The 25,759-nt window shown below is 26.9% G+C and overlaps 1 protein-coding gene across 3 annotated transcripts; it reads right to left on the minus strand.

Moving 5' to 3' along the window:
• metro (membrane palmitoylated protein 7-like protein metro) lies at positions 1 to 25,689 on the minus strand. Of its 3 annotated transcripts, none has more exons than XM_087163947.1 (15): positions 25,559 to 25,689; positions 25,225 to 25,316; positions 23,764 to 23,882; positions 18,340 to 18,417; positions 16,311 to 16,388; positions 13,938 to 14,069; positions 13,295 to 13,376; positions 12,171 to 12,256; positions 10,664 to 10,932; positions 9,118 to 9,251; positions 7,001 to 7,087; positions 6,132 to 6,212; positions 4,825 to 5,027; positions 3,300 to 3,440; positions 1 to 378 (listed from the first exon to the last, which is right to left on the minus strand). In XM_087163947.1, exons 2-15 carry the CDS (start codon positions 25,265 to 25,267, stop codon positions 196 to 198), a joined length of 1,716 nt encoding a protein of 571 aa, XP_087020073.1. In that variant the 5' UTR covers positions 25,268 to 25,316; positions 25,559 to 25,689; the 3' UTR covers positions 1 to 195. The 3 variants fall into 3 exon arrangements, with proteins under 3 accessions (XP_087020073.1, XP_087020071.1, XP_087020072.1); XM_087163945.1 differs by having other exon boundaries at positions 18,331 to 18,417; XM_087163946.1 differs by lacking the exon at positions 25,559 to 25,689 and adding an exon at positions 25,418 to 25,441 and having other exon boundaries at positions 18,331 to 18,417.
• Between the last annotated feature and the right edge of the window lie 70 nt (positions 25,690 to 25,759).

Consider the following 25,759-nt stretch of genomic DNA (forward strand, 5'->3'; position numbering starts at 1 on the left):
TTTCAATAACTTAAGTAATAATTTATTCTATATATATGTACAATCTATGTATAAATATATTTATAAACGTTATAAGTATAAAAACTCTGATCACATAAAATTGCATCATTTTAATGATGCCACAATGGAAAATATGGACACTTTAAAAATAAAATTCTAGTTTCACTATTTTTTTTTCTGCACTGATTCTACTCTTTAGCTGGATGCAACCCAACTGGCAGGAACCCATTGAGGCACTCTTTCGACTATTTTCACTATATGTAATAATTCTTGAAATGCTCGTAATAGGTCATCATTTACAATCACAGCATCAAACATGTGTCCGTATAAAAATTCTAATTTGTGTCCGCCATATACTATTTCATGAAATTCACCATCCTGAAAAACAATGTTAGTACAATTATATATTTATCAGGGGTCTCTCCAGACATTTTATGAAAGGTCCGTTTTTGTAAAATTGTGAAAAAATTACTCGTAATTTGTGAATATAAAATAGACATTAAGTCACATTCTTTCAACCAGTGTCCGATTTTGTGAATTTGTGCAAATAGGGTCCGTTTTGCAAAAAAAAAAAAAAACTCAAGGAGTTTTTAAATTTTAAAGACATACAAAATTATGCTCAACACTGTAAAATTATAATTAAAAAAATTAAATTTTCAAAAATAAACAGCAATTTCAGCTACTAAATTAGCGATGCAACATACAAATATTTGGTATTTAGTCTATACTGCTGAAAGCAGAATATTCATTTCTGACGAATAAAGGAAGAAGCGTCTGCCGAAGACAAAATTTTGTTTGATTACATCTGTCTTTCTCCCCCCCCCCCTTCCTGGGAAGGGTTTTTTCGATTAACAAAATAATGAAGATAAACAAATTTGTGAAGGGTTCGATTAAAAGATAAATTATTTTGTGAAGGGTCCGTTTTTATGAAAAGATATTTCCGTTTTTATGAAAGATAAGGTCCGTTAACGGACCCAAATTTCTTCTAAACAGACCCCTGTTTATTTAGTGATACTGATTTATTAGGATTGAAGATTTTTTTTAAATATCTTGTGTAATTAAGTTTTCAAAAAAATCAATACCTGTGCAGATGAAATATTTTTCAGAATCTAAAAAAGCATTGAAATTTATACATGGAGATTCATACAATAGCATTTTCTATGTAAAAAGTATTGTTTGTTTTGAAATTTGTTTTTCATTACTTAAATAGAAACCAATAAAAATTCAAAGTAGATGATAACAATTTTAAAATTGATTGTGATTCAATGTGATTTCTGCACATATTTTTCACCTTTAGTAACAAGTAATCCATCAAGGTATTAAAAAATATCTGAAAATGAACAGGTAATCTAAAATTTGTTATTAATAAATTCACCTAGACACTCAAAACTAAGCACTGCATCTGTCAAGTAGGCTGAAGCTAAAACTTTGAAAAAGGATTCAAGAAATTGAAATGAGTTATATAAGAGGGTAATTTAAAAATTGTTGAAGATTAAATGCAGTTATTACAGAATATTGCATGTTTGATAAATTTTTATGGTGTTAAGTAATAGCCTTTTCAAAAGTCAAAGTGTTCTTTTTTATTCTTAGGGAGAATTTTAAAAATTAAATTTAGCTCTGGATTATAATAATTAATATGATTTTTTTTAAAGGCCTTTGGTCAAAATAGTTAAAACATATAGATCTTTTTTGCTATCAAGGGTGATTGTATAAAGGAGGGTGTATCTCCAGGTTTTTCCTATTATCCTTCCCGGTCTAAAAACTAGGAGTAAGGCTTAAGACAATCTGGTATCGTGATTTTTTTCCACATACTTCCGCAAATTAAAACTTCTAATCTGACAAAATTTCTGAAGAGTTCCACAACATAAAACTTTCGCTAAATCCCGTTAAAGAGACACTTTCATAAACGTAATTTCTTTAGGATTTTTGACATTTTTCCATTAGCACGTAAATCTTAGTTTAAAAATTTATATTAAACACGTATATTATATAAATTGATATAGAGTTCTTGCCATAAAATTTTCAGGGTTTCTCACTTAGTGTTACAATCACCCGTTATTTTCTTAGAAGCTTTTGTTAGTTTTCTAAAACATAGTAAACTGTTTTTATATTAATTCTTCAGATGAATGAATGATAGTTTTGGTCAACAAGAGATCAAACTAAGAAGAATTTTTGATTAACTTAATCAGTGTATTATGTGTGTACCAAGGAATTTCAAGTTTTTCGTATCATTCTTCTGGGTCTAAGAACTAGAAGCAGAGCATGTGATTTTTCCGCAAAAATCGCGAGTATTGCAACGTATCTCAAGACCAATGGTTAGCGACTTCTGCGAATCAACAACTTATAATCCGATAAAGTTTGAAACTTTTGCTATGTCCTGTTAGCAACATTTAGATACACATGATTCTTCCGCCCAATTAGATAAATTTCGTAAGGTGGATTTTCGCCATTTTGAATATTTGGAACTGCGTCAGAATCTGCTAATATAAATATCGAAATATTTTAATATCAAATATCGATTTTTGTATTTACCGGATTAAAAAGTTACGCGTTACTATTCGTATTCACTCTACTAAAAAGTCGTACATCGTGTTTATTATTCTCGCAAGTTTAAAATCCAATGTGGCGATTTGTATTCATGGGTTTTAGAAATCCAATATTACGATAATTTAATATCAAATATCGATTTTTGTATTTACCAGATTAAAAAGTTACACGTTACTATTCGTATTCACTCTACTAAAAAGTCGTACATCGCGTTTATTATTCACGCAAGTTTAAAATCCAATCTGGCGATTTGTATTTACGCGTTTTAGAAATCCAATATTACGATTCATATTCATGCAGTTGTAATATCAAACATTGATTTTCATATTTGCACGTGATTTAAAAACTAAGCATTACGATTCGTATTAAAGCGATCTTAAAATTATGCAGCGTCATTCGTATTTACGCGATTTAAAAATTAAATATCGGAATTTATATTCTCCTGTTTTTGAAGTCCAATATATCAATTCATATTCACGCGATTTTAAAATCCATTATTGCGATTCTTGTAAGAAGTAAGTTTTTTCTTGAATTAAAGCTTATTTTAATATCGATATTTTGCACATAAAAATTCCAGGGTTTCATTTTGTGTCACAATCACCTGTGATTAAGCTTTTTAAGCAATTATAGATTTGTTTTCTTTGAGCACAAAATTGGAATAAGAACAATTCAAGCTAATAATTTTGCAAAAAAAAATAGTATTTAAAATCATACAATTAAAACTTGATAATGAAATGAACAACCATACATACTGTAAAACCTCTAGAGCAATACTGATCAAAAGTTGATCTAGCATTAGCCCTAATTCTTGTTTCTTTTAATATTTCCAGAGGAGGTGGCTTGATGAAGATGAGGTAGGGTTTTATTTCAGGTGTTCTTAATACTTTCAATGCCTGCAGAGTGAAAAAAATGAAGCTGCTGTTAGTATTTTTCTTATAAATTATTAGGTAATTAAGAAAAGTTTTTCAATTTCAGACAACTAAGATATAACATAAACAAGGGGTGTCACACATATGTTTTGTAAACTTTGTTCAATTGATACATATCATTTTGCAATAGAAATGGCCTACATATGACATTTAACAGAAATATTTTTCTTTGACAAAACCTGCCACTGTTTCGGCATAAGTGTATAAATTGTCATGGGAGTAAGAGGGGCATAAATTTCTGTCCGGATTTTGAACTTGCTTAAAAAAGATCGTTTGGAATTTATATAACACTCAAAACTGTATTAACTGAAGCGCTTGAATTTTAAAATAAATACTAAATGATCCAATAGCGAGAAATACAGGGCTAAGTAAGAAAATATTGTATGATGCATAAATAAATAACCAGTAATAGTAACTGAGAAAACTTTCTAAATAAAGTTTGAAATTAAAATTTTTCATTTTTCGAAGCTTAAACATTGATGAATGCCCAGAAGAAATCTAAAAATGCTTTAAATGTTTTAAAAATGCTTTAGTTTTAAATATTTGAAAGAAAGGAAAACTGAAAATACAAATAAAAATAAGGTGGTAAAAAAAGAAAATAAACAATATGTACAAAAATTTTAAATGATCTGTAAAAATAATTTTTTCCATTCATGTATGAGTTATCTTTTATGAAATAGTTAATTACATTCTCATAAAAAACAAAATTAACTTCTAGCACTTAACAGTTATGTGGATTATTATCTTTAACTAACAATTTTATGACTGAATTATCATTTCAAATAATAACTCTGTTGATTTGAATACCATATCATCTATTACACTAGTTTTTAACATTAATTATGTCCTCAAAAAACTCACTTATCTGAGACTAAATTTGAAATCTATCCATTCTTTATAAGTTTCTGATTGTAAATTTTCATGTTATAATATTGTTTCAATAAATGTACATTGCAAAAACTTTTAGATATGTATTAAACAACTAGTTTTTTCCCTTAACACTAGATTGCCCAAGGAAGTCCTTTTGACTGCTTTTTAATTTAAATTAGAAAAACAATGATGTATATAATGACACAATTTCTTAGAACTTTGTGACCTTTTGTACAACGTATAATTTTTTTATTGTTAATATTTACTAATAACTTGCTATGTAACTGTAAATAATATTAAAAAAATACAAGTAGTATACCGGGCTTGAAAACAGAATCATGCATTTGAGTTATCCGGCAAATGAGCGGATCCGAAAACATTACTATTGCATACTATTATGAAATTTTTATTAATTTTATAAAAATATTATTAATACAAATTAAATTATTATTAAACCAATCTTAAAATCGATGCTTACCTGGGGATGAGGAGTCATGACACACACATATCCAGCATTAATAATTGACTTGACAGTTTCCAAACTGGTGCCATACAAATTACCTTTATACTGCCCATATTCAACAAACCAACCCATTTTAATTTCTTCTTGCATGCTTTCCCTAGAACTGAAGAAATATTCTTTGCCATCGATCTCCCATGGAAATTTTGGACGACTAGTATCTATAATAAGAAAATAATGTTTACAAATTTAGTACATTTTATGAAAACTGGCACTAAATTAACACAGAAATACTTTCTTAAAATATATTTTATGATATAGGAATGGTATGCAATAAGAAATTTAATAAATGATAAAATGTTAAATATGTTTACTGATAATTAAAATATTTTTAATTACAATAAGTGCCACATTTTAATTCTTACAGTTGTTGTATTTAAAATTATGCAACAAAAAAAACATGCTTTTATTAACAGAATTTTTTGCATATTTTTAAAAGTTTCGATTTTTGCAACTGTACTAAAAATCTGCTTTTAGACTCATTGCACATTCACCGCAAGGTCATTAAAAAGTTTGCAAGATCGCTAGGATGATTAATGATACAAAAAATTTATTTATGATCTAAACCAATTCAAAATAAAAAAACTTTTAAAGTCTCATAAAAATAATGAAATGCACTTGAAATGTTTAAAATATGTGAATGTACTTATTATTATAACAAATATATGATTGTCACATAAATTTAGTAACACATACAAAGATAAAACAAGAGATAATGTTCCCAGTAGATAAACAAATGATAAAAAATAAGAAAATTTTTAATAAGGATCGAATACTTTCCATGCACTGAGGCGATCCATGAATCCATGATCTTTCATATTTTTTTTTCTCCAAATTTTTCCATTCGATCCATTGGCAACATTTCTGTTTGTTTTATCTTATCAAATTTTATCATATTTGATCAGATTAATGGAGTATTTGGGATTATGCACGAATATTTTATATTTTTAACTATATTAAATATAATAAAATTGCAATGAGGTTAGATTCGCAGAAAAAAAGATTTATATCCATTGACTATCTTCATAGTGTATACAAAGTAGAAGCTCAAGTCACACAAAGAAGGTTAACTATAGAAACAATTTTGAATATAATAAATAAAATACTTTTTGAATAGAATAATTTGGTCAACTCATGTGTATTAAATATGTATTAAACAAGTTTCATATCATAAAAAGATAACTACAGTTTTGTAAGATACCTAAAGATTTTTTTTATTTTCAAAAATCATAATCTAAGTAAAATAGTAAGACAAGCTTTCTTACGCGGTATAGTTTGTCTAAAATGATCAGGATCAGACGCAATTAATCTTCTCTTGAGTTCATTTCTTCCTACTCCAGGTGGACCTTAAAAGTAAAAGGAATTCATTGAAATCTGCCAGATGCAATAACTTTCTAGAAGATATCAAGCATTTAAAATTCACATTGTCCAACATGCTCGGGCAAGTGAAAATTCCGATCATGCATAAACTTTTTACCCTTACATACATGAGTACCTACATATTCAACCAGAATGGTAAAATTCCCCTCCTCACACTTCTACAAACACTTTTTTTTACACTTTCTCATGTAGAAAAGCAGTATAGAAAGGAGAAAATTCTCAGAAATTTACCAAGACAAAAAAACACCAAAGGGTTAAGTATAGTGCGGCTTTCAGGAGAACTCCTCCAGACACCCGCTGATTGTCATGGCGGGTACTATGGTTACGAGGAAAAGTCACTTTGAATAGGGGGGGAATAGTTTTGTCTTAATCTTGGCATAGGTCGACGTGAGTAAACCAATCGACACATTCTTTCCTCCATTTCACCCTCATTAGAGATGTGCTCTCACTTGTTACCATAGTAGTAGACAGCCCCAGACTTTTAGTCTGGAGGAGTTCTCCTCAAAGTCGCACTATACCGGTCTTCTTCTAAGATGATTTTTCAGTGTATTTAATTAATCAACAAATATTTTAAGTATTTTATCTTCATCAAACAAAATTTTTTTGTTATTATTACTCTAAAATCATCGAAAGCATGTCTAAGAGTTAATGTTTACTGAGTCCTAATGAGCAGTTAAATATTATAAAATTTATAAAGATAATAAAAATTGGAAAAAGTTAAAAATTATCACTCATATTAAAAAATAATACAAACCTATTAAAATTATGGGACGGTGTAAACCTGGCCTAGGGTTTAATCGAGCCACTTCTTCATAAGTAGCAATTTCTTCTCTATCAAAATCTAAACAATAAACAATTTATATATATATATAGATAGATAGATAGATACTAATATTAATAATAATTGACATTGATAAATAAAATATAAATAACACAACTTTTATTGCTGTTGTTACTAGAATCATATTAAAGTCAGAGACGCCACTGTATAAAAAATATTGTTGTATGAAGCAATAATACGTTTATAATTGAGTCAATAAATAAACTTTATTAATAGAAAGTGTGCGATACGTATGTTGCTCTCTTTTGACTTGACGATGTCTGCATGTAGCAAGCATTCCTAAAATAAGGAAGTAAAATCTTGAAACACGGAGATCACAGAACGAACTACGATTTTTAAGTGACAACTGTTATGTAGTCTTAAAAATTTATTGTAGTCAACTAAATTAACAGAAAGTAAAAATATGTACACTTAAATGCACTCAAATAATGCAATGTACAAGGTCAAAAACAAGTAAGAGACAAATTTATTCCAGAATTACAGTGAACATCCCAATTCAAAGCAAAGATGATATTTAATGAAAAAAATACAATAAAATATGTGTGACTTACAAATAAAGAGCTTGGGACAATATAGTGATAAGTCATACTTTTCTCAAAGGCTATATTTTTATACCAAACCATTCTTTAGCACGGTTTTCAGATAGATATTTTGCAAATTTCGAGTATTCGTATTAGATGACTTCATAATACACAAAAAAAATTTTGTGCCTACATATAAATTGCCATAATTCCTTTCTTACTGAAAAAGTTTTCTTTTCGAATTTTAAGACATGGCTTCAAATTGAAACCTTTCAAAATTAGTCATCATTCAAACTGTAACTGTAAAAGCAAAAACTAAAAAAAAAGAAAGAAAGAAAGAATGAAAGGAAAGAAAGTCTATGCTTGGCAAAAATAGATCAAGATGAATTTGCTTTCTTCTTGCATTTCAAAACTTTAAGGCATGCCTTAAAAAACTTGTTCTACTAAGGTTCTATGTTAAAATTATATTGGCAAAAATGCAGACAATTTAATTATAAATGTATGCACAATCAACTTTTTCTCACACCTGAACACTGTTTAAACTTAAAACAGTTTTTTTTTAAACAACATAAATATAAAAAGATATTTAAATTTAAAGTAGATTTTGCCATTTTATTTAAAAAATTTTTTTTAAACAAGACTTGGAAATAAATGGAATTTTCAATTAAAGTTTACATTATTACATTAAAAGGATTAGCGTGATGTGATAAATTAGCAATACAACATTCATTTTCTTTACTTTGTTCTTACAAAATTAATTTAAAATTTGGAATTTTTTAATATGAAATTTTTTTTATTTTTTAAAAATCATTAAAGTTAGCTAAACACATAACTTAGTATAGCATTTTATTATTATTCATAATTTTTATGTTAAAATTGTTAGTTTGCAAAAAAATTTTTTTAGCATTTATTGACACCTCACCTGTCAATACCTGTAATACCTCAATATCTATAAAAATAGTAAAGCGGTAAATAATCATAGAGGAAAATACGTACTTATAGTAATTATTATTTACAGATAAACACTTATAATAATTAAGAACATTGAACACAGCTTTATTGAGCGAGATTATATTATTTTGGTTGAATTAGTAAATTTATTTAGAAGGAAAATATTAATTAATGGATAATGCATTTATTAATACAAACTGCTCTAACTTTTAATTACTAAATACTATCTGCTTCCGAGTTTGTAGTTTATTCAAAACTTATATGTAACAAAAGCAATAAGCATAACTAAGGATTTAAAATTTTTTTAGATAGTCTGCAATTTTTCTTCGTTTTTATTAGCAACTATTTTACTCCAAATTATTTAATATCACTATATATTATTGATGATAAATAAAAGTTAGCTTCAAGCAAGAAAATAAACGTTGATAAAAATATAGAATTATTCATATCTTATCAGTGTAATATGAAATTGGTTTGACAAATATAGAGTATATTATTATTAGAACATAAATTAGTTAATTAAAGTAAATGAAATCAAAAATAAGTAAAAGCATTTACCATCATTTTCAGTAGCATCATACATTATTTTTTTTATTTTTCTTGGTCGATGGTCCTTACGAACAGGTATTTTGCAGCCAGCCACAAAGTCATCTTGAATTAAAGATGACAAATCTCTCATTTCTGCAAATCGCCTACACATAAAGAAAATAATAAGAATTTAACACTGGTTCAAAACTGTCACCATATCTGTTCTACCATTAAACTTTTTAAATTTATTTTTATTTCAAGGGAAAAAAATTGCTGTGTATATTCTTAGGATAATATTTAAAAAGGAGTGTTAACTTTTAATGAATTCCCCTTCCCAATTGTGCAAAAAAAAAAAAAAAAAAAAAAATATGCATACATTCTAAATAATTTCAACTTGTATTTGATAATATTTAAAACTAGTTGTAGTTAAAATTTTAAATAAAATTTTATTTACTTATTAAATTAGCAATATTTAAAGTTCACCAAGTTCAAACTGATTTTTTTTTTTTTTTTTTGAATTAAGGTAATATTTTTGCTATTTAATCTAGCTGCTGGGCTGCCTGACAAGCATTTTTTGTTCAAAATATACATTGGGAAGTCTGTGCATAGAAAATAAATTAATTAAAAACTTACAAGATGGCAAAAAAAGCATGGAGAATTAATACAAATAAGATTTCTCTTACACTGACAAGCATATATTTAAAATTATATTAATTCGACAGGATTAATCAACAATTCATGTTGCTTTAGTTTTAATTTCTCATTTTTGAAATATAAGTTTCACAAACAATAATGTTAAAAACATCAGTTAACAGAAGCCTCTTAATCCTCAATTTTACCCAACTGAAGTTTTTCTTTATAAAATCTTGCTTTTGATTTCCAGAGTTCAGGAAAACAATTAAAGATTTATAATAAAATTAAGCAACAATTTAATTATGTTTAAAAACACAAAAAAAGTGTGTTAAAACACATAAACTAGCATCTGTTAACAAAATATTTTGTTAAACTAAAAAGAAAATCAGTGACTTTCAATTATTACATGATGATATAATCTAACAATTATATTATATAACACATATATTATATAACAAATTATTTTAAACAGATAAATCAAAGCAAAAGTTATAAGTTAAACATTTATTTAAAAAGCTTTAATTTCATTTGTTTTCTAATTCTTTGATTGAATGAATCCATCTACTAACATCTATCTTAAACTGTTCAACGGTTTACAACAGATAAATATTGATTATTTTACAGTTTATGGATACTTTTATTTCTCTTACATAATGTAAAAGCATTAAAATATTTAGTTAAAAATCAGGTACAGAAATTTTTTTTTAACATTTTGCAACTTCTTAAATTTTACATAAATTTTTAGAAACTAAATATTAATTCTTAAAAAGTTAATGGTTTAATTATATTTAAATTTTAAAGAAAAATGTATAAATATACAGATAAAAAAGAGCCAATTTAAAATATTTTTATTCAGTTTCAACATAAAAACTGCATTTATCATAGAGTTTATGGTTTCGTCTATAATTTAATCATAAAGAAAAATGCATTGTAACTAATTAACCTTTCTTGAAGTTGTCGACTAGGAATTAAACCGGCTCGAGAGTTCTTCTCTCCGTGCTTTCTAGCTTGCCACCAGTTGAGATCTTCTTGGTTCACTATGTGTAAGACATCTCCTTTGTAAAAAGGAAGACCAGCTTCTTTACAAGGTATAAGGCTGTCAGCGAAAGGATCGTAACAAAAGTGAGCTCGTACTCGAAGACGACTTTCTCGCGATGGAACACACTCTTCTTTAGGAACAATTTTAAAAGTTATAGGTCCTTCTCTGCATTGCTGGAAGGTTAGTAGAATATTTTTAATATAGGTAGAACATAAATTTAATTAATAATTATCATTAATTTTTTTTCTTATTCATAAAATGTATTTTATGAACTGGTATTATCATAAATTGTATTTTATGATTCTCGGTCTTATTCATAAAATATATTTTATGCTTCTCGCGATGGAACACACTCTTCTTTAGGAACAATTTTAAAAGTTATAGGTCCTTTTCTGCATTGCTGGAAGGTTAGTAGAATATTTTTAATATAGATAGAACGTAAATTTAATTAATAATTATCATTAATTTTTTTTTCTTATTCATAAAATGTATTTTATGAACTGGTATTATCATAAATTGTATTTTATGATTCTCGGTTTTATTCATAAAATGTATTTTATGATTCTCGCGATGGAACACACTCTTCTTTAGGAACAATTTTAAAAGTTATAGGTCCTTCTCTGCATTGCTGGAAGGTTAGTAGAATATTTTTAATTTAAGTAGAACATAAATTTAATTAATAATTATCGTAAATTTTTTTCTTCTTATTCATAAAATGTATTTTATGTATTGATAATAATTTTTGAAACGGTTTGCGATTAACCAAACAATGAATGGCTACATTGCAAAGTTTAAAGCATCATGTTCAGAAAGAATTTATACAAAAAGCTTTGAGTACTCAAATTTACTAGCATTAAAGTTGAGTACTATTCAGTATTTTTTAAACTTTTTATAATTCTAGTGCATTTATTCAGATACTAAGCAAAATGTTAAAAGGAATTCTCCACTTTATCAAAGGAACTCATGAACTTTAGGTAGTTTGAGATTGATATTTACTGAATTTGATGTATCTGAGTAAAAAATTTGCTTAGTGACAGGTACTGGTAATCAATTAAAACTAGATTTATTTACTTGTTGCGGCATAATATTTATTAAATATATATGACTCATAATTCATATGTACCAGACTGTAAAACAAAATTTAGGCAAGTAAGTAGTGAGGATATAAACAAAGTTAAAATAACCTATACTTAAAATCTTCTCAAAAGCTTTAAAATTTAATAAGAAGGTATTATTAGTAATATTTCAAGCATTAATAATATTTCATATTAATGTTATATATTATAAAATTATATAATATATAACATTATATATAATATTATTATTACATAGGATAGAAAAGTTCTTATTAATTCCTCAAAGAAAATCAGTTGTAAGATAAATGCTATTATTTAAATTATTAATTTCTTACCAAAATAGTTACCACATCATATGGTGATTTTCCTTTAATATTTATCCCATTTACTTCATGAATTTCATCTCCAGCATGGATAAGACCTAAAATTAATGGGTTTAGAGAATTCATAACAGTTTGTAAATTTTGAGTGATTATGAATGAAGTTTTCAGAATTACCTATACTTAAAACAACATCTGCTTTTCAAGAAATTTTTTTTTTTAATATTTTTAAATTAGTAGTAGAAATTTGAATGAAATAAGTATAGGTTTTTATACTTTTTTTTTAATGCAAATTATATTTTTTCACTATTTATTTGCTTCTATTACATATATCATTAAATACATTGTGATTGAAGAACTTTTTGATTTTTATAAAGTATTTACTAAGATTTATTTTTATTCTGCTAAACAATCACGCAATTAAGATTAAGAAAAATCTCTCGTTGAATCCAAGTTATGCTCATAATAACAGGATTTTATATACACACTTTTTAGCATTAGACCAACCATTTATAATAAACTTTCTGGTTAAATCCAGAATCTGGATAAATCAAGACTCGAAATGAATGCAACAATATTTCATTATATAAATGTAAAATATATCTTCTAACATTTTTAAAGGTAGCTATAAGTATCTTCTTCATATATGATATCAAACAGGATGACAGATAATGAGTATGTCAGGCAATCAGAAGTCTACTGTATATAAAGGATGTAAAGCAATATAATAATAAGCCGAATTTTCAAATTATTCTGTTCTGTAGAGCATTACTGATGATCATGACTTCCATGTGGCAAAAATTAATCTGATTATAGTGTAGTTATAAAATGGGAATTCTGGAAGCCTGTAAAGCACCTACCTTAAAACAATACTAAGTTGGCTGTAAAAGTATCACAGTTGGATGTAATGTATGATGGGTAATTTTAACTTAATTAAGTTCCCCGTACGATTTTCAAAATACTTTGCTTAGCATTTAAACGTTTTTTGTACATTTAATTTTCTTTATTTATTGAAGAAAGTAAAAAATTCTCATGAATTTACAAACCAGCTATGAAAGAATAAATCTTAACAGATAGAATTTTCTTAAAACAGGAAGAAAAATAAATAAGTCAGTGTTAAAATTTGGAAAACATGTTACCACTTCGATCAGCTGCTCCACCATGTAAAACTCTAGCTATAACTATTGAGCCAGTTGTTTCATCATACCTAATAGTGGCTCCCTAGAAATGTAAAAAGTGCAACAATTAATATAAAAAACTGTACATTGTTTTCTGCAAGAAGACTCTTAAAACTTCTTAAACATTGCTAAATAAAAATAGTTAATAGGATAATGAATAACATAACTTGTAAAGCTGATTTTATTCTCTTATGAATTCTAATGCAATTAATATTCTTATAGGAACAAAATCATATTGTTTGTAAAATCATATAGTAGAACATAAGCTCATAACTAAACCCATGTAAGATAATTGAACAAATGAAAGAAACTATTGTGAGAGTTTCTTTGACTGAATATGAAAAAAGCAAAATCTACAGCAAATATAAAGTGTCTTACAAAACACTTACCTTAGAAATTTTTTAAATAACTTGTATTTATGTGCAGTATATTTAATACTTTGAATAAATATGTAGATGGGTATTTTGAATGAATAAATGAAACTTATTTATTTGCATAAAAATTTTACTAACAGATAAAAATAAGACTTATACCATATAAAACTATATAATTATTAAGCTTACATTGTTAGAGCATACTTTTTGTTACGTTAATGAATACTTACTAAAGGTTCATTACTCTTCACCAATTGTACAATTTTTACAGTTTCTTCATCATCATCTCCTTCTTGAATTATCTCAGGTAGGGCAGGATCAAAATCTTTTTTTGCTACTAAGTCGTGTGTAGCTAATAGTGCCTGCAAAAATATAAAATAACTTTTCATAAATTATTTTTTAGAATAATATTTTAAAGTTTATAGGTTAAATATTAAAGAATCAAATAATAAGGTCAAATAAAATTATTACAGATATACAAGGGCCCCCATCAGGGGAGAAGATGGGCGCACGATGCGCCCACTTAAAGCTTGGGGGGAGAACTTGTACACTAAATAAAATGAATAGTTTGGGGGAGAATTAAGACCAGAGAAATTTTTTTTTTTTAAGTACATAAATAAAAGAAGCAACTGGCCATTTTCAGGGCTTTTTGGGGAGGATGAATGTGCCCAAGAGCTCAGGGGGGGATGGGGGCCACTGCAGATATAACAAAAACTTTGTAATGATAAGTAAAAGATATAACAAAAAATATATATACAGTCAAACCCCGCTATAGTGAACACGGTTTATAGTGAACTCCCGGATATAGTGAACGAAATGTTCGGTCCCGTGCCTTGCTATACACGTATAGTGTTATTTTTTGTGGATATAGTAAACCAAAAAAGTAAGGATACAATGAACTCTTTTCTGTCTTCGATTGATTTTTTTCTTAATTTTTTTTGTAATAATTTTGAAATTTCTTCTTCAAAATAAATACATATACCAATGTTCAAAACCATCTATAGAGGGGAATGTAGCGATAAGCATTTTTTCTTGTTTGCTTCTTTTATTTCACTTTCCAATCCCTAAACAAACCAAGCAGATGTTTCCAACCCAGGCAGATGATGCACCTGTAAGGTGTCAGTGGGATCAATATGCATTTTCTGTCAGAGGGAATGAGTAATTATTCATTATTGGTCAAAGGGTTGGACACTAATATGTTATGATAAGGCCCTCATTTCAACTCCTTTCTGCTCTCAGTTCAGTTAAAAAAAGTCTGCAAACAAGTGTCTCAAATTTAACTATGACGACCAGTAAACGTAAAATGCTTTCCATTGGTGATAAAGTGGGCATAATGAGAAAAATTGAAAATGGATGCAATCAAGTTGATATTTGAAGGGAATATAAACTATCCAAATCTGCAGTATGTAACAAATCGAAAAATAGGCAATTACATATTTCTGCTCATGAAAAAAATTTCGATGCCAGAAAAAGAGTTGAAAAAAGTAGATCACAAGGATATTGAAGAAGCATTACTGAAGTGGTTCACCATTCGAAGGAAGCGCAATCTTCCAGTATCTGGACAAATATCGATGAATTTGCCAAGCAATTTTACGAGGCAAATTTTATGTGATCAAATGGCAGATTAGACAGGTTTTAAAAGTGGTATAGCAGAAATTCAAGAAAAATTATCTGAGAGTCAGGAAGTGTTTCCATATCTGATGTTAAGGATTGCTCGTCAGCTAAGAAATAATAATTTTTTTTTGCAGGCAAGACAAGGAGCAATGAAAAATAACACATTTGTTACTACTACAGAATATTTTTCAGTCATTTATTTGAGTAATGTGTAATAAAAGGGAGGAGTTTGGGAACCATTAGTTAAATTGCATACGTAACGGTTATAGTGAACCAAAATTTCGGTCCCTTGAAGGTTCACTATAGGGTTTTACTGTATTTATATTTAATTATTTTTCTAATGACATTCGAAACATAATATTTTTTAACAAAAGAGAGCCTAACTTGCCATGTTAAAGAGAATATAGCTTAGCAATGAAAAATAATTATGTAGAACAATTTCAGTCAACTCTCAATGTCATAGAGAGTATAGCTCAGTAATAAAAAACAATTTAAAAAATAATTTAACATTTTTCTAAGATTTCTTTCTTTTTAGTTTATTAACCTTTTGCTTACGGCTGGTACAACATGTGGACCACATGTGATGGTACAACATGGAACACCGTAAGAAAAGAGCTAATCAAAAAGAAAGAAATCATAGAAAAATGATAGATGTAACAATTTTTTTTTAAATTTATAAAATAATGAAAAAATTAGAGAATAATAAAATCTATTACAAAAGTAAGAAAATACAGACAAAAATTTTGAACATTGATAGATATTGTCAACAATGGTTGAAATTTTTCTAAGTAAAATAAAAAAACATTCTTTTAAAAACATATTAAAAATATTAATTGAATAATGTAAAAAATACAAAATAAATCTAATATGATAAAAAAAAAATATTTAATAGAATATTCATAGTTACAAATACATACTATGAAAAAACATAAATTTTCAATGTGTATTCACAAGTAGATTACCTAAAAGAAACATACAAAGAATTATACCTGAAAATGAGGTTTTTGAAGTAAAAAGCTCAGTTCTCTAGCTTCGGAACTTAAACTAGATTCTAATGATATCACAATCTGCAATAAAAAAATAATATCTTAAAATACATAAAAATATTATAATAATTTTATGATACTGTCAGGCACAATTTAAAAAAAACATAAACTCAATAAGGTTTTGATATTTTATGTTCGATTTGATGATTTTATTAATTTTTTACTGTAATTGTTCATATTATTTTGAAATTTTCTCTTTCTTAAACCTGCATACTTTCTGAAACAGAGAACTAAAATATTCTTTTACATAAATCTAATAAATTCTGACCTGACATACGCAGCAGATGCATAGCATTGATTTTACAATGGGAGAAGGATTTTGAGATTTCAAAAAGTAAATCTTCAAGAGAGAGTTTTTCTAAGAGAAAATGATTTAATGCTGAATTAAATGAAACAAATAAATGAAATAAGCTAATGTACTAAGCTAATTGATGAGCTAATTAAATGAAACATATAAGCTAATTAAATGAAACATATAAATGAAATAAGCTAATGTACTAAAATACATAATATTGATAAGTGGTCATCTGAACCAAGTCTACAAAGATTTCAGTTACAAAAATATTTTTATGCAAAAAGTCGGTTGATGAATAATAGAACTGAGCTAAGAGTATATATATACAGTGGAACCCTGATTTTACGTTTCGTTTGTTATCCCGCTTCTTGCATCATTTTCTGCTGATCCGTGAAAATTGCCTATGCCGATATTGTTAAGAAATCCCGGATTTTGCGTTGCCCCTTTTATGAAAATCCCGCTTGATGTGTTTTTCTACCAACAGATCAAATTAATTTTTTCTATTCTACAACTCTCACACAAACTTTACTTCTACTTTTTTGAACAAGAAAAACTTGCTTTTATGGAGCAATTCTTGCATTCTTTCTGTTCCATTTATCAATAGGGGGGTGGGTAACAAGCATAAAAACTACAAAGCATAAAAACTCTAAAACAATTTTTACTTGCAAATGTAAATCAAGAAGCAAATTTGCAAAAAAATGTTAGTATTGAACGAGTTGTAGATGAAATTGTAGCTAAAAACAAAGAGGAAGTGAAGATTACTAATCTTTTCCATTAATTAAACTGGTAGGTGTTAATTTTTAAAAATATGCATAGATTTTTCTTAATCCCGATTTTACGTTATTCCGCTTCGAGCGTTTTTTGTCGCTAGTCCGACCGAAAACGTAAAATCGGGGTTTCACTGTATATGGATTGAGATAAAAAAAATTATAAAATATTTTTTAAAAAAAGAAGGGACAATTTCTGGTTGGAATTTAAAGGTTCTCTCTGGGCTGTTGAGTGAATCTATTATCTTTTCCTCATAAGTCTGTCATTGTTTTCTAAAATGTGTTTTTCAATGCTTTTTGTTATAAAATAGTTTTAACATTAACTAATTTAAAAAAAAAAAAAAAAAGTAACTATAGCTTTTACTTTTACCCAAGATAGCCGTTATTGTTCTTTTCTCCAAAAGGTGAAAAAATTTTGTAGATATAAAAAAATTTTTGAAAAAAAAAAAATTAAGGCACAATTTAATAGTTTTAAAATTTTAGAAAATTGTATTTAAATTTATAGAACTGATTTAAATCCGTAATTTTTAAATATGAGATTTATTCACAAAAGATACTTGGTCAAGATTCTCAAACACTATCATACAAAATCGAATAAAAAGCCAGTATTATGAAAAATGTTATCTAATTTAAAAGGAAAGCACAAATTTAACCAGTTATTTTTAAAGTGTTGTAGAAGTACGTTATAAGTTTGATGAATATTTTAGAAAATATTCTATTATATGGAAATCAACTTGCTTTTTTTCTCCAAAAAATTAAACATAATAAAAAATACACGTTTAAATCAACTCTGGTACTACTAATGATGTAAATTTGCCTCAAAACAAACTTGAATTATTTAAAATAAATTTACAAAGTAATTTTTTTAACTAATTTAAAAGAAAATTCTAATATGCTTAACTGTTTCTACCTCTTCAGAGAGACTAGAAGTTTGGAAGACAGCTGGACGTATCTGATGACCGTTATAAGTAGAAACTCTGTTGTGAACCTAAAACAATTTTTAAAAAATTATAAATTGTATAGACAATTAATTTGACTCTATTATCAAAAACTTAATTTTTCATAATACAATAGAAAAATATAAACAGTATTTATACTAAATCTCATAAGGAATATAAACAGCTAATATGTTTAAATTAACAAAAACAAACAAGAAAAAATGTTCATTCCCATCAAAGTTGCCTTAAAGCAGTTTATTTTGTTATTAATTTCCACTTAACTTTGATGGTTAGGTTATTTTTAAGTCCCGAACAAGAGCATTTAGTTGTGAATTTTAAAGTATAAATTTTTTTTTTTTTCACTGAAAAAGTTAAAATAATGTTTTCATCTTCAGGTAGATCAAAATATAAGTATTAAAAAATCGTCCAAAATAATGCCTGAGTAATATGTAATACATTTCATGCAGATTAAAAATTACCACATTAAAAATTTGATGACATCTTTTTTTCTTTCTTCCTAAAAAGTATTTTTAAACTTACTGATTGTTCTGCTTTAAAAAAAAAAAAAAAAAACTTTAATTTTAAAATGAGATTTTTTCTGCAAACAGATTGAAAAAATTTATACAAAGAAAACATTTTTATTAAATTTGTACACATGGAAACCAACAGAAAGTTAACATGAAAATTCTTTGACAGATAAAAATTTGTAAATGAATAACATTTAATAAAATTTAAATCCCTGTATTAAAAAAAAAGGTTTTGGAATCATAATACTAATTCAACAATTTTATCTTCTAGCAATGGAATGCAGAGGTATTTGGATACACAAAGCAAACTTTTCAATTAAATTCTCTCTAAAACAGACATGTCATCACTGCAGGAGAAAAAAGCTATAAATTAATATGTTACATTTCTTTTTATGTAATGCAAATAAAAATTACTCTTAATAAAAATATATATACTATATAAAATAGTCTTCACCCTTTATTTTCTAAAATGCAGAATGTATTTCAATGATCTAAAACATCATTGATAAACTTGTTTGGAAATCATATTTAATTCCTACCATAGAATATTTTAATTTAGTCAATATATATCAGCTAAAAAATTTAATTTCTTAATAAAATTAATGGTAATAGATCAAAGATGCCAACAGCTCCGGACATGCCAAAATAAATTTTAAAAAAACAGTAAATACCTACAAATTAAAATTTGCAAATAAATTACTAATTTTGCTTACTTTTTAGAAGGTTTAGCATTACTTAACAATAACAAAGTGGCGAATTATATATGCCTTCGAATTATTTACAAATAGTGGCGGATAGAAACCTAATAAATTGTATTTATTAAACCAAGAATCACAATTAATAAACTACCACTAGAAAATATTTATTCGCTGTCCGGAGCAAGTTGGCATCTCCGATAGATTTATGATTTTGGTACAGTCCGCAAAAAAAAAAAGATATCACCCTGAATAACTTTCGTTCTAATGATCCGATTTTCACGAACTAAGTGTCAATCTTAATGGTTCCTGGGGGTGACCTCAAATATGCTAATTAATTAGTGCTAACTATTAATTAAGTTACGAAATCAGACACAAAAACGTACTTTCTCTGAATAAACATATTTTTTTTTACATATTTGGAATCTAGACACTTGAATTAGGGGGGGTAGACAAAATTTTAAAACAATTGGGTCGTAAATTGGGTTGCAATAAAGGTTTATATATTTGGCGATAGTCCAGAAAACCGCCAAAAAAAGTCGCCTGCGCAAATAAATATTTTAAGATAACCCTTGACTGATTCAAAAGAGAAACGCTTAATTTTACTAGGTTGCTAGGCAACCAATTTCTGACTGTAAAAAAATTGAAATAATGTTTTGTGATTGCTCTGAGAGGTTTAATTAATAGTTAATAGAAAACACCTCGAAGTTTCTAGGCAATAGACAATTTTTAAGTTCATTTATGTCCAAAAAGCAAAAAAAATAAATAAATAAATAAAATAAAAAATTATTTTAATCTCTTTTGAAAAGAAAATTTGAATCGATTTATAAGTTTTCAGAATTTAAATACATGAACTTTTTATCTGATATTATTTAGATTATGCTATTTTTGCTATGTTTATTCGAGGATTTCATACTAAAATCAAATTAACATAACTTATAATAGCTATATACAAAATTTTAGGGATAATGAATTTTTACAGCTTTAATCGAGTCTTCTAGGCATGAAAGTTTGAAGGAAAAAAAAGTGCATGAAAAATAAAATGTAGATTGTATAGTAATTCTAATGCACATTCACAAGGTTTTCTGTAATTTACGATTTCTTTTTTCTATAACTCAATGAATTGCTGAATGTTTAGTGGCATTTTAAAAACATTGAAATATGTTATGTTTAAGAATAAGATATAGAAATAATATGTTGCATATTGTATGATTCATTGTTTAAAAAATTGCTTCATTTTGCTAGATATTTACGTTACATGGTTTTCTTTGGATAAAGATGATTAGCAAATAGCATCCACATGTTTCGATACATTCTGAAACTTACGTTCGCAAATTCACCATAAAATGTCGCACAGCATATTCTTCAATTACGATAAGCTACATTTACCACCAAATACTGCTACTATGATTATTTTTGTTATATATATATATATATATATATATATATATATATATATATATATAACATAAAAAGCTTTTATTAATCTTTTTATGTTAGTTTCTTTGCTATGAAACAACTCCTACTTTATTCCTAATTAATTATTCTATTCCAAATTCTTTCTCACACTTTTAAAAGCCACATCCTGTTCTTAAATCTATTTTTGGCTCAACTATGCATTTAATTAAGAGCAGGACATATCTCCCTATGCTCTGTGTGGGAAACGCTAGATTTCTTTCATAAACCAATAGTAATCCTTATCACTTCCCTTTTCCCCTCAAATATGACTGCTACCCTTTCATATATATATATATATATATATATATATATATATATATATATATATATATATATATATATATATATATATATATATATATATATAACGTTGTTGCCGAGTGGAAGGATTAAAACAGGTCATAGGTCGGGAAGGAGGGTACAAAATTTATTTATTAATTATTAGACAAGAGCAGTCATGAGAATGAGTGAAAGTGCACATGAAAAGTTGCGCTCCTTGGTTATATGTTAGGGAAAATCTTGCAAAGTAAAATCCGTAATATGTCTTTATTTAGGAAAAGAGGGAACTCTTAGTAGTTGCTATTGGTTTATGAAATAGATCGAACGTTTCCCACACAAGAGAAAAAGGGAAAAATGTCCTGCTCTTAATTAAATGCATACTTGAGCCAAAAATAGATTTAAGAACAGGATGTGGTTTTTAAAAGTGTGAGAAAGTATTTCGTTTAGAATAATTAATTAGGATGAAGTTTTATAGCAAAGAAACTAACATAAAAAGATTAATTGAAGCTTTTTATGTTACATATATATATATATATATATATATATATATATATATATATCTGATATGATACTCTCTTTTTAAACAGAGCTTGTAAGGCCCTTAAGATACTGAAATGGGGGCACGAAAACTTAAAAGATTTTTTTTTTCCTAATGCCCGCCTGTGTTAACATCAGTCAATTCAGGCATCTACAGGGCGACAGATATCTGTGTGGCCTAAGGATTCCTAACGAGCATCAAACATTCTCAAAATTAAGTGTTCATTCACTGGAAAATTTAGTGTTTATTCAATTTAAGAACTGTTCCTTCACTTGGTTATCTTACTACTTATTATTTAAACCACCAAAAGCTTAAAACAATATTATGTAAGTTATCTAAATTTTTTTTACATAATTTGCATTTAATAACAAATATGTCGACATGCATTTAATAACAAATACGTCATTTAGCTAAAATTACAAATTTTGAAATTTTTATGATTTTTTTTTAAAGACAAGCTAAGCTTAAGTATTCCTTCACTGGTTAGTTTACCCTATAAGATTTTGAGAAATTTGCGATGTTGTGAGAGATGCTTAAAAATGTTGACTGCGTATTTTTATTAATATTTATAAAATATATATTCAAGAAATTGATGAATATTTTATTCCAAATTTATTCATTCGTATGTATATTATTGAAATTTTATCAGTTATTGAGAAAATAAAAAATAAAAAAAATTACATTAAAGAAGCACAATCTGTTGTATAATCATATTCTATCAGAAGCATGCTTTTATAAAACTCCACATTCTCTGAATAAAATGTATTTTATTCAATAAAATGTTTTATTCAAATTTCTTTACTAAATTGCAAATAGAATTTTAGACGACTAAAGAAGAAACATCGTATTTTATAGCTTAAAAAAATAAAAATGAAAAGATAAGCAAACGATTATTAGCGAAAAAAATATGAATGAAATTTTATGCTAAGCGCGCGAAGTCAAGTTCCTCGCAAGTTTATCACATTTTAATATTAATCGCTCCATTTAATCATTTCTTCATTGTCGCCAAATTATTTTTTTAAAAATAATTAATTTTAATTTTTCTCAGCTTCTAATAAATAAAAACAGTTGAAACTTTAGATTTTTCAATTGAAAAATATGTAGATTAATATGGTATAAAAAAATTCAAACCTTATAATTCAAAAATTTTTCATCCTTAATTTAATTAAATAATAAAAAATAATTAACAATTATTAAAAATTATTTTTTTCGTGAAATTATCTTTGGGTAAATGAGTTTTATGACTGGGTGAAATTTTCTTCGAATTGCTTTATTAGTTTTTAAAATATGACTAAAAACGTAAAAAGTGAAATTAACATTAAGGGGTACGAACTTTGAATCGCTCTCCTGACCAAACTATGGGGACCATATTTCCCAGATTGCGGCTATCCCCTATATTTTGAAGGTTAAGAATCCAAATATGTAAGAAAAAATATATGTTTATTCAGAGAAAGTACGTTTTTGTGTCTGATTTCGTAACTTAATTAATAGTTAGCACTAATTAATTAGCATATTTGAGGTCACCCCCAGGAACCATTAAGATTAACACTTAGTTCGTGAAAATCCGATCATTAGAACGAAAATTATTCAGGGTGATATCTTTTTTTTTTTGCCGACTGTACATTTAGCCGGATGCCTATGTTTGTTGTCCCCTTTTCTATAGGTCACTGTTCTCTAGAATGATAAATTATAAAGATTTTAGCAATTAAATTTGCTCTAACTTCCTTGTATGACCTTTCATTGGTTAGATTACAACATTTAAAATCTAAAAAAATAATATAATTTATGTACCAATGCTGAGGGTTCCATATTTTCTTTTTAAGTAATTAATTGAATCCATAAGATACAAAATAATATATTGTAATAATATATAATATCTTTTACACATAATAAACTTACTAGAACAAGAGCTTGTAGTGAGTGACTTTGTAGTAAATGACGCAAAAATATGACATCTGCTTCTCTGCCATCAACTTTCTCACAAATTTTGTCTAAAGAAACCAGCAACCTCTCGATATCTAAGTAACAGAACAGTTATATTAGTTTAAATTAGATATTACCCCTAATAGACAATTCTTACAATAATTTCAAAAAACTTAGTCCTCTAATTTTTTGACAGCTAATTTGTTTCTTGCCATTTTCTCTAACTGTAGGAATTTGAGGATTAACACAATTCTTACAATAATTTCAAAAAACTATTAGGCCTCTAGTTTTTTGACCAGCTAATTTGTTTCTAGCCATTTCATTCAATGGTAGGGATTAGAGGATTAACACAATTTTTACAATAATTTAAAAAAACTATTAGTCCACTAATTTTTTGACCAGCTAATTTGTTTCTTGCCATTTTCTCTAGTGGTAGGGATTTGAAGATTAACAAAATTCTTACAATAATTTCAAAAAACTATTAGACCTCTAGTTTTTTTACCAGCTAATTTGTTTCTTCCCATTTCATTCAATGGTAGGGATTACAGGATTAACACTTTAAATATTTGACCATCTCTTTACTATGCAACAATTATAATAAAAATAACAAAATTTGTTTATCTTTTAGATATATCGTTTTAGAAATTCTTAACATGTTTCACATAAAACTGATTAAAAAACATCAGTCTGTACCAAAATTATTCTACATTCTTAAGGATATGTATCTAAATAAGGGATGATTCCCTCTGTATTAGTGTTCACGCCAAAACTACGTCTGTGAGATACGAAAAAAAGAATCACAGAAGGGGACCATCTCAAAGGGCATAATGCATAGCAACCCATGGGCAAACCTCTTTCAATATTTTTTCAATTTTTGTAAATTTAAAATCTTTTTAGCAGTATGGCGATTGCGGTTGAGGTGATATTTCCATATTGTGATCTGATGTGCCAACTACAATCGCCAAGGTGCCAATAGATTTTAAACTTAAAAATTTTTTTTCATAAAAAAAAACTACATATAAATGTTTGCCCAGGGGTGGCTACGAGTTATACCTTTCGAGTTGATCACTTTCTGTGATTTTTTCTTCTTTTTTTAGTTTATTGCGTGTCACTGCTCGGAAGTTAACAAGATTTAGTGATTCTTCTGCCACAGATCACGAGACAGACGGAAAACTCACGTAGGTGGCGTGAATAGGTATCAATGAAGAAATATCTCCGCAAATATATGCATATGAATTAATAGTGAGTACAAGAACTAGCTAGAGGCTCATCTAAGAATGAAAAAAAAAATAATAATAATTACATTTATTGCTGCATTTTTTGCAAAAATGTTCACTATCCAGAATATTTCATTCACATAGAATGAATATTACGAAATTCTTTCAAAATCCGCACCAAAAAGCAGTTTTAAACACACAAGAATTCATTATACATCACCTTTATCATAGATATGGATGTTGCTTTCAGTTCCAATAACCATTTCAAATAGTTTAGATAATCATCATCCCATCTTTAAGAAAATGTTGAACCTATGGAAAGAAATATCAATGAATATGACTTAAATAAAAGTTATTAATGACAATAACATTTATAATGAGACTAAACAATTTTTATAAACGAACATTACTACCGGCTCAGTAAAGTTTTTGCATTATTTTTACATTAATTATTGATCTATAATGAAATCAAGTAGTTTTTTCTTAAGAAAACTATTTTAAATAAGGTATACTTTCAATAATTTGAAATTATATATGTCTAATAAAACTCTTACGTTAAATTTTGACATGAAGGAGATTAAGAAAAAGATCTTTGGCTTCGGCGCAAACACAACAAAACAGACGCTTCGTTTCTATGAGATTATGAAACCAGAAGTAAAATTTAATTCAATTTTTTTTAAAAAATCAAATATATATAAGCTTATAATAGTTTATAAATCATAATAAATAATAAATTAAAAGAAAATAACTCTGTT

This window comes from Parasteatoda tepidariorum, chromosome 5 (assembly GCF_982258835.1).
Source record: "Parasteatoda tepidariorum strain Cologne lab strain chromosome 5, Ptep-v5.0, whole genome shotgun sequence".
NCBI lineage: Eukaryota > Metazoa > Arthropoda > Arachnida > Araneae > Theridiidae > Parasteatoda > Parasteatoda tepidariorum.

Coding starts and splice junctions, on each gene's coding strand:
- metro (XM_087163945.1), bottom strand. CDS start 25,267: ATGGTTATTGGAACTGAAAGCAACATCCATATCTATGATAAAG. Junction 13,377..13,937: donor TGAAGAGTAATGAACCTTTA/GTAAGTATTCAT, acceptor TTACATTTCTAG/GGAGCCACTATTAGGTATGA. Junction 12,257..13,294: donor TGGAGCAGCTGATCGAAGTG/GTAACATGTTTT, acceptor CATTAATTTTAG/GTCTTATCCATGCTGGAGAT.